Source organism: Prosopis cineraria, unplaced genomic scaffold (assembly GCF_029017545.1).
Source record: "Prosopis cineraria cultivar Desert tree isolate PC_DT_omini unplaced genomic scaffold, ASM2901754v1 PC3, whole genome shotgun sequence".
Taxonomy (NCBI): domain Eukaryota; kingdom Viridiplantae; phylum Streptophyta; class Magnoliopsida; order Fabales; family Fabaceae; genus Prosopis; species Prosopis cineraria.
Genome location: NW_026555334.1, coordinates 4,844,143 through 4,854,923, shown reverse-complemented (window position 1 = coordinate 4,854,923; position 10,781 = coordinate 4,844,143). Strand labels below are relative to the sequence as shown.

The window sequence follows — 10,781 nt, the reverse complement described above, 5'->3', positions numbered from 1 at the left end:
AAAAGAGAAAATTGGTCGGTCCCTATCCTTTCAACCCCAAAAGCTCTTATCTAATGCTGAATGCAGAACTACATTAGAATTTGGTAGACAGTGCCACATTCTAACTCATATAAACATTGTATTAAAAAACAAATTACTTGCAAGGACACATACATGAAATATCTAAGCACCATAGACACATACCAGTATGCGCACACATGTTGATGGTGCATGCTTACCTATTCCATCTTCTTTGCTTTGTTTGAAGGTATTGGAATGTTCCTTAAAACATTGTTTTCAAACTTCCTATACTGTGTTTGAATAATCTGATGCATTGTATACATCTTATTATCAATTCGGTCTTGATACTTGTCATACAAAAGAGGAACCGACAGACTAAGCAGAACACCTATCAAGAAGATTATATGGAATGTTATGAGAAACTTAATATTGACAAAAAATAAAAAATAAAAAAAGTAATGTGTGTAGAAACTAAAGAAACAGAGAACTTACCAAGATAGATCAGAGTTAGAAAGTTGAACAGACTACCAATGACCGATATAACCAAAAATACAGCAGCAACCTGATTCCCCAAATTTGCATCAAAGAAATGTCGGCATTAAAGTCTAAATCATTTGACACGAAAAATGATGTTAAAAAATCGGCACAAGACCTGAATGGAAAGCACCAAATTTCTCTCAATTGCTATGTCATGGGCAATATACATTGCACGATTGATCCAAATTTGCAGTATATCAGCAGCATTGCAAATAGACTCCTCCGAGATTATGAGATCAGGAAGAGGGGGGAGTGATCTGTATAACATAGAACAGTATCAATCTAAGAAAGTAAAGCCTAAAAGGACCAATAAACTTTTTCTCATGCATTTTTCCACGGACTTAACTATGCTTCCAGTTAAGAGAGCATCAATATACATGTTTTTCATAGACATTCTCTTCTAACGAACAAAAAAATCCTTAAACATTTTAAATATCTCCACAATAATCTCGCTCATCGATGATACTACAACTAGTTCATATTGATCCAGAAAAGTGAATTACCAAATACTAGAATATGAAGATTATGAATTACAGGGATAAGAAAAACCTGTTGAGAAGGGAAGCAGCTTTGGCCCAGAAAAAGAGAAACACAACAAGCAGCAATAGAACGTTGGCCACAAATGAAATCAAATTATATCCAGCTCGTTCAAATACCAACCACAATATCGTCTCTGAAACCAGTACCACAACCCCTCCATACCATTTTCTCCAGAGCAACACATCAGCAGCTACCATGATAAAAAAAAGAGGGAAAAAGAAAACTAATCAACTCATCTCGATCAACTCCTAAGAAATGAAAACAATAACATTGAACAAAATCTAACTGAAAGAAATCCATTGCAAACAAAGTTAAAGTATCAATCACGCTGATGTATCCATCAAAGACCAAGATTCGTTTCATGAATAGCCTCACAGGATCATACCTAGGCCGCCGCCGAGAGCCTGATGAACGGATATCCGGCGATGAAGTTTAGGTTCTTCTTCCATTGCAATTAGAAATTAGGGCTTCAGCAGAAGACGGAGGGAACAAAAACGAATGCGAAAAGTTCAAAGAGACAGTGCAGACAACTAAATATAACTGATGGCTTTTAACATTTCAGGAAAAAGAAATTGAACAAGCCAACGATTCCTGTCAGAGACTTTGGAAGTTGCAGTGTCGTGATCTGAATCAGAAAAGTGATGAAGTTAATGTAGATTCACCCTACTGCTCTGCACTAAGGACAATCTGAGACGAGCAAAAGCTATAACATGACAGAAAAGGCTCTTTCTAGTTTCTACAATCATCTCCTAGCGAAATTGATTCTTCTAGTGGTGTCATACCATTGGCAATTGCTCTTGTTGAAATGTATGAATCACAGTAACGTGATGATGCTTTTCCGGAGAAAGCAAGTGGAGCTTGCAAGACTCATGATGCCGAACGTAGTCATGCTTGAAAATCTAGTGAAGTATTCTGGAAGCAACGATAGTTTTTTTTATCAAAAAATGATGGTTCAGTGTATTAAATAAAAAAAGACCAATAAAAATTATTTCAAAATTTTAGGTAGAATCACAATTTCATGTCATATATTCTGAACTTATTTGTAATATAAATTATTTTTTTAACTTTTAAAAACTATAGAATTTAATTCCTTTCGTTAATAAAAATTAATTTATATAGTTGTTTGATTAAAAAATGACTTTAAAAGTTTATTATAATTTTTTGATTATTTTTACAATTTTTTGAGATTATTTTATATTATTTTCTGATCAACTAATAATTAAAATTAATTTTTATTAAAAAAATAATTTATATAATAAATAAGTTTAAGATTTATAGTGCTATTTGATTTAAAATTTAAAAAATAATGTGCCCATTCTTTTAAAAAAAAATTGTATCCGTTCTTACCAACCAAATAATAGTTATCTCTTTAAAATTATTTAAAAAATATGTAACTTTTTAATATCACCTTTTCTGAAATTATTAACTATAATAAATTGTTACCTAAAAATTCAAAAGATAATTAATAAACAAGAATAAAATTGAAAAAATATTAATTATTTTAAGTTTTCCTTATATTAAAAATACAAAATTTTTCAAAATATGGTCTTACATTAAGAATAGGGAATTGTTTTTTTTTGCATTTAAATTTTTTTACCCAGGAATTACATTCACATTTGAAATTAAATTCTTTAAATTTTAAAATTTATATAAGTAATTTTATTATTATTATTTAGTGAATCATTTCATTTCATTAATAGCATAGAAGAATTATATCTTTGTCACGCTAAAATATTAAATCATATTTTTATTTGGATAATCTTTTTTTTTTTGCCAGTATTTGAATAATCTTCTTAAACTTCATATCACATACCTATGTCTTCGTATCACATACAGGTAACTTTTTTTAAGTTTTCTCCTTTTGGATAAAAGTAATAAATTATGTTCACAAATTAAATTTTCAATATGTAAACTTATTTGAGCATGATCTTAGGATTCAAGTCAAGTTGAGCATTTACAGGTAAAAAAAGGGTCAATTTTTACGAATAAAAAAAGGTCAAGTTGAGCTTTATTTTCTATTTGGTAAACAAGCTTTATTTTCTTTTTACTTTCTATTGAGATCCCACTTCCCCCATTTAATAATTTCATTTTATTTGTCGAAGATCGAAAAGGATCCTAATCCTAATTAGAAGTAAATCAAAGTGAATATTTTCCAATTGTATAGTTTGGGTGAGTTGAGATGAGAAGACAGGCTATCCTAATGCAAGTTGCAAAGTCAGGCTGGGCGGCTTCTTGGAGGGTTGGAAATTTTCCAAATTACCCCTCAGCCTAGGTTGATTGAAGACCAGCCGGCCAACTCTTTTTTTTTTTTTAACGTTTTCAAATCTTTCAAACTGTCTCATGAACATTTGTAAATTAAATTCAAATTGTTTCGATATTATCATAAAGTTACACGATTCATTAGCCTCAAGACTTAAAAATATAGGCATTTAATCTATTTTTTTCATAATTATGCTATCAATTTGAAAATAAAAATTCAATAATGGAAGCAAACTCTCTTTTTGATAAATATCATTATAAATTAGCACGATAAAAAGGATTAAGAAATAATAGGTTTAGTCATAACAAAAGCCGAGGGAGACAGGATGGAGAAATTAACATTGGCTGGAACTAGACTCCTAACATAGAATAAAGGCTATTGAGAAAATATATAAAGTAAAATGTTCTTTTTATTAAAATTAATTTAAAACAAAAAAATATTTTCAAGAAAAGCAGTCAACTTGCTTTTTGGACAAGGCTGGGGCAGGTTCTATCAACTCTTCTTTAAATGGGTTGAAATGTCACCTTTTTTTAAAGGTTGGTAATCTAACTCATTAGGCCTAACTCATTTTTACTCACTCCATCTATTTCTCTTTTATCTGTACAACCCAAAGAGTTGGTGAAGATCAAAATTGTGACAAGGATGGAATACTATATTTGATCTTACTCTTTAGTTTCTCAACCAAGTAACAATTACCCAATCACGAAAGATTGGTTAGTCTCCAACGATTGTGTGTGTGTGTGTGTGTTTTTTTTTTTTTTTTAACAATTACCCAACCATGTAAATGACACTAGAGCATTAACAATTGCCTCTGCTTAATTAAGAGATGATTATCTATATTAAATTATTAAAATGAAATAAGATCAAAATCAATCAACTTAAATTTAGACAAATGTCCCCTTAAGCCTATATTGGATTTATATTGAAAGCAAACACAACCCGGGGGGGGGGGGGAAGTCTATTGTGCTCTACAAATGTCCCCTTGTCAAATAAAAAAAAGATCATAGAAGTAATCTGCTTCTTCATATTGGGAGTGTTGATAGCATTTAGGATCTTTTCATTTTTTTCTTTTTAATGCAAAATATGTTTAAAAACTGTGCTTTGACTTGAATCATCATCAACCATTGTGATTTGAAAATTTCTTTCCACATTTTATACTTTGAGTGAATCGAACACGAGGCAGTCATTGTTCTAGAGAACTGGGAGATGTAGGGAAAAAGAAAACTCAGTCCCATGGTCATCCATTAATCTTACAAAGATTGCATCTCACTAAACAAATACAAAACCTGAAAAGCCCAATCAAGCACCATGACTGTGTATGTTCTGTCTAAGGATGTGTTTGAAAACACGTTTGCCAAAACCAAAACCACATTTAGGACCTTTTGGCTGCATGAAATATTGCCTCAAACACATACAAATTAGTGTACTCATGAATGGAAAAGGTAGAAGTATTATGCTTACAGCCAAGGCTTGTTTTATTATGTTGCCTCCTCTTCATTGTCAGAGTCCCCATCATCTGAAGACTCTTCTTTATGTTGCTGCTCTTCTCCAGCATTCAACTTACTCCTCTTCTCCTTCTTTCTTTGCTTTTTCTTCTGCCGCTTCAACCGCTTCTTCGCTGTTCGTTCCTCAGCAGCTTTTAATCTTTCTTCCCTTCTCATATTAAACTCTGCCACTTCTTTCCTTTTCTGATAGTCAACTTCCATCCTTGCAAGTCTATCTTGCTCTTTGCGTCTCATCTGCCGATACTGTTGGAACAGGAATTTGAGACAGGAGGGGAAAAACATCAGAACATATTTTTTGCCTTCCCACCTTCCCAACAAGTTGAAACATGACAAATTATATCCACATGAATCTGTCAAGGAAATACCGCATGAAGCATTTACTGCAACTGCTTGAACTTGCATCAGACATGCATTTGACCCGTGTATAGACTTGTAAGACTAGCTGTTGGGCTCAAACTTGCACCAGACACAACTGAACCCATAATAAACAAGGAAATTTGTACAATATAGCTCTTCCCTAATGTTCATGTGGTACATAAATAATCACAATAGTGTAGTTTAACATCTTTCTATCGAGAAGATGTAGGAAATAAAGAAGCCCAGGCCCATCACTCATTTATTCTGTCATTATCCATTCGTTCGTTTGTTCACTTATTCCGCTATCTAAACCAAGAGACCTTGCTGAATCACCAAAATCGCACTCCCTTTCTAGTGAAAATCAAGAACTCATTTACATGAGGCCTTGGCTAAGACAGAGCACCATCGTCTAAAACAATAATTTATAAATGTTGTTCAAAATTAGTTTAGATTCAAATACTATATAGGTCACATACTTTTTCTATTCAGCATAATTATCGTCAGTTCATCTTATAACGTAGTTCCACTTCCCACCTATCCATAGAACTCCACATTTTTCTCATTCTGTCAATCATTCTTCGACAACATTTTGAAGTAAAAAGCTAAAGACTACGAAAACTAATCCCCAAACATTAGAATATCGTCAACAGCATTACATCCTTAAGGATCCTTAATCATGAGGTCAATCTCTTCAATTTACTAGATAAGCAGCAAACATTTTAACATACACCTTTAATTCATGAAACTACCACTGATATACAGTGTCTTTCTGAAAATCCTTACATTTTGGGCTCCACCAGTGCATCAACCTGATCGCCAGCATATCAGTCCTCATCAAAGAGTCAAATGGCAGATAAAATTACAGCATCACTTAGTATTTTTGGCTTTGAGGATCTATATGATACATTATGTTATAAATGACGTGATGCCCGTTTGTGTTTATCATTAATAGGTTAGTTGATGAATTTGATGAGCTATACATGCCATCAACCTGAAGTTTTAGCACAAAATATGGTAGCCTGGATGGATAACATTAACTGATTATCAGCACTATAATGCTAATTCAACTTCCTCCGAGCAAGTGCTAACACTCATATGCTTTCTCATTATCAAACTTAACCTCCCCAGAACCCACCAGGGTACAAAAAAAGAGTACTGAAAGTGTGTGTGTGTGTGTGTGTAACCTCCTCCGAGCAAGTGCTAACACTAATATGCTTTCTCATTATCAAACTTAACCTCCCCAGAACCCACTAGGGTACAAAAAAAGAGTACTGAAAGAAGAGTGAGTGTGTGTGTGTGTGTGTGAAAGCTTTACCTGATGAAAGTCACCGGAGCCGGAACCAGCAGAACTACCAGACGTGTTGCTGACACGAACGGGCACATTATCAATAATCCGTCGGAGCTTAACCTCCAGGTCCTCTTCGTCCTCCTTGAAACCAACAGGAGTATATTCCACAAGTGCATTTGATGTCGCTGCCCCTGGTGGAAGCGGCGGCTTTGACTTGTCTGGCAATGAAACCACCTGAAGATCACCGTCTTTGGGTTTGCCGGTTGACATATTTGGATTCTTGCAAAACCTAAAGTTTCCAGTTCAAGAAAATCCCCAAGTTCCGTTCAAAGATTAACTAAAAACTTCACTCACTCACTCGAACTCAAGTAACCAAATTCGATGTATTGGCATAAGACGAGGACGAGCAAACAAAGTTCAAACTTCAAAGATCCCACAAATCAAATTCCAACGCCCAAACAGTGTAACTTTACCGGTCTTCAAAAATATTCAACACCAAAAATTTCAAAAGCTCAGGAAATAAAAACCCTATATGGGCTATACATTCCTGTTCATTCACACAGAGATGCACACCAGAAGAAGCTTTCGAGGAGAGCGCGACAGAAGAGAAAGATCTTCGGAACACGATCGCCGTCAATAAGCCTTCCATGGGTATCGATTGGGCCGCAAGCCTAAACAACTGGTTCCATGGCCATCCATTGAACCCACACCAGTCATTTCGCTTAGGCCGATTTCAGTGTTTCGTTTTTGTCTAACTCGGCCTGGACCGATTTGATCCAATCAAGCTAGGTTTATGGCTTGTTTTAATACTCTTATTGGGTCGTTACTTAAAAACGTTTAAATAAAAATTGTATTTTAATTAACAACAACTGAATTGAGTGAGCATAGTTCCAGATTTGAATTTTGCAAATAAAATTGATAACATTTGCTCTCTCGTGAGAATTAATGCTTTGTTTGGATAGAGAAATAAAATAATAAAAAGTAAAAGGAAAAATCACATCAAAACTCTGGAGAAGACAATTATTCATAAATAAGAATCAACATAAAATATATTATTGTTAAAATAAGAACTTGTGTTTGTTTTTTCTTAAATGAGACTTATTATTAGTTATTGTTTACAAATAATATTTTTTATTGGTCCTTGAATGTGATTGTTCCTAATTAAAATAGAGTGAAGAAAAAAATGAAGGAAAAAATGTTTTCTCTTAGCATATTTGAATGAAAAAAATAAAAACATATAAAAAAAGTAACAAACCTGTCAATAAAACTAATACCCGTGTTGCTATGTTAAATGAGACTTCTCCTTTATCCTCAAAGTATGTGCAAATTATTTTTTTTTTTCAGCCAAAAATGAAATAATGTATAAACTCTTCATGAACTATACAGTTTTCAGAAAAAAGGACATCAGGCCTTTATACCTAAATTTTCGTTGTTCACATATTCTTTAGCAGTGACAGACTCAGAAAATTTTATCAAGGGGGCAATGTTTAAGCTAAATAGAAATTTTGATCTTTTTAAAGAAATATAATTCTAAATATTAATTAAAATAATATATAAATAAATTACATGAAAAGTTTAAAAATATATATTAGTTCTATTTGTATCATAAATTTATTTTTATAATAAATATAAGAGTAAAGAATATTTTTAAGTATCTATACTTGATCATTTTAAAGAAAGTATGGGATAATTGAGTTTTTAAGGGGCAATTGTAATTTTAGATCAAATGTAATTTTTGCTTATTTTAGTGGATGCTTATCGTGGGTATGTCCTTGTCCTTTCGTTTGATTCGTCCATAATGTTAGTGCCCATAATTTAAAACAACATAAAAATCATTAGTTGTAACTAACGAATTTACTTTTGTTGTAACCTTATTAATTCTTTTTATCGATACTGACATGAAAATAAATTGATCATATATAATTAAAAATAAAAAGTAAGGGGAAAACTTTCTGTATGGTTTACTTAATTAAACAGAATGTGACAGGTGAGTGCAAATTTAATTATATATCAATAAAGGAATTAAGAGAACTGAGTACGTGTAAGCAAAATTAACTCTGCACTAGTAACGCAGTTTGAGTTCTCTAACAGAAATTATAAAAAGAAAAAAAAAAGAACAAAGAACAAATTTATTATAATTAAACATCAACAAATGTGTGAAAAGTAAAAACATAACTTTGTTGATACAAATGGAGGCAAAGGATTGTGTGACACCGACCTCCATATTACAAACATAGGGTTCAGAGACTTTGCAATTAAAAAAAAAAAATTCCAAGATCAAATATCCAGAACAAGCGTTCCAGGCATACTCATGTGTCATCGTACACAATGCCCTCACGAAGATCCTTCAGGGAATAAAACGATATTGAAATAATAAAAATAGTTAGTAGAGGTATCATATAACATATATAATTAAATAACCATACATTGGTAAGAAAGAATGCAGAAATGATATTAAAAAAAAAAATGCTAAAAATCTCGTCAGAAGAAGTTCAAGAACACACCAGAATGACTGCACCAAAAGAGAGAATAGCTGATATCTTGCATGATTATCAACAAACAAGTAAGTGAACGTAAAAGTAAGTGAGGAAAAATACAAGTTACCAGTTACAGAACAGAAGAACATGAACTGAAGGAGATGAAGAACCAACAAAGCGGTCTGTGAACTGAAACTATCGAGCCAGTAGGGACTACAGTAAACAGGGGCAATGAATTATCATTGGCAAACTGTAGCAGACAAAGGCCATAAATTCAGAAAACAAAATGAATTATGGCATTACTTTTACATCATCCAACATATATTAAATTCATCACTTGTTAGGTTATTAATTTTACATATAAAATTATTAATATTACTTGTTAATTCCTTTTTGTTACTTGTCCAGTCTATAATGTTACTTATACATTATTTAATTTGTGTTGAATTCATTTATCACAACTTGTTAAATTATTAATTTTATTCATAAAATCAATAACATTACATTTTAATTTTCTTGTATTATTCGTTAAGTCCATCACTTTACTTATACATTATCTAACAAGTGTCAAATCCATCTATCATGATTTGTTATATTATTAATTTATAAAATTACTAACATTATTTACTAATTTACTTACATTACTCGTTAAGTTCATAACACTATTTATTTTTAAACTTGAGAAAAATTTGGTCGTTTCATTTTAAAAATTATTACAATAATTTTAAATTTTTTGAATGTGATTTGTAAATAAATAATTACTGTAGTCGTTATATGAAATTCTCCCTGTAAAATATCTTCAACTCAAAATCTCTCTATAAAATGTAAATAAACGTACACAAAGGCGTGTTCAAGTAACTAAATGGGTTGTTGCAGGCCGCATAGGAACTTCACAATTATAACTTAGGTACCAATTCTATTATCTTTTGACTAGTCAATTTTGAAGGTCATCTAGAGCAGAGTTATTCTCATCAATGACATATTTTTCGTGATTACAAACTGACAAAGCTTATCTATAACATTGGAAATTTCATAAAATATTATCAATGATGTAAGAAACCAAAGGCAAAAGTTAAAGTGAGACAGAGCCATTCTGAATATTTTATAAAGGAAGAATGATAACATTGAAGACTCTCACCAGCAAATTTATGGCAACAAAGACCCATAAGATTTGTATCTAATATTACCCTGTAAAAGCACATATATGTTATTGAAAGCTAGACCTTAACTTATTATCTTGTAAATCTTAACAAAAAATAACAAGTTAATATTCAGCTTTTAATCACAACATATATATATTTTTACAAGATAACATCGATGCAAAATTTATGGGCTTTTGTTGTGATGAATTTCTTGTGAGGCTTTAAATGCCATTCTCCCTTTTATTAATGTAATATTGTGTGTGTGAGATATATATATATATATATATATTCAAGGAACTGTAAGGATAAAAGAAAATCAGATTGTTAACATTATATGGCAGAAAAAAAAAAAGGACAGTTATGTAAATTGCATAATAGAAAATGCAATCAGAATGAACAGAGAAGTGGATGCAATGTTGTGAAAATAAAAATAAAAAGGGTAAATGAAAAAGACAAACAAAATCGTAGTGTGAAAATCCAAATCAATATGTTTAATTAAACCGTTAAACCATGTCTTGACTGTTGGTTTGATATGATTCAACTATAATTTTAATCATTAACCTTTAAACTATTATCTTAATCAATTTAATGACTGATCCAATTTTTAATACCTTAAATAAAACCAAAGCTTAACATTACCAGTTTACACTACCAGAAGCACGAGTTTGAGGAATG

General features: G+C 31.7%; 2 protein-coding genes across 2 annotated transcripts; both read right to left on the bottom strand.

Annotated features, from left to right (window-relative positions):
- Positions 1-5: 5 nt before the first annotated feature.
- On the bottom strand, positions 6-1,959 carry LOC129306063 (reticulon-like protein B11). Its single transcript, XM_054946398.1, has 5 exons — positions 1,463-1,959; positions 1,087-1,267; positions 653-794; positions 493-562; positions 6-388 (listed from the first exon to the last, which is right to left on the bottom strand). The coding sequence occupies exons 1-5, from the start codon at positions 1,524-1,526 to the stop codon at positions 219-221; spliced, it is 627 nt and encodes a 208-aa protein (XP_054802373.1). The 5' UTR covers positions 1,527-1,959; the 3' UTR covers positions 6-218.
- Positions 1,960-4,467: 2,508 nt separating this feature from the next.
- LOC129304926 (uncharacterized) lies at positions 4,468-7,248 on the bottom strand. Its single transcript, XM_054944772.1, has 2 exons — positions 6,515-7,248; positions 4,468-5,085 (listed from the first exon to the last, which is right to left on the bottom strand). The coding sequence occupies exons 1-2, from the start codon at positions 6,755-6,757 to the stop codon at positions 4,816-4,818; spliced, it is 513 nt and encodes a 170-aa protein (XP_054800747.1). The 5' UTR covers positions 6,758-7,248; the 3' UTR covers positions 4,468-4,815.
- Between the last annotated feature and the right edge of the window lie 3,533 nt (positions 7,249-10,781).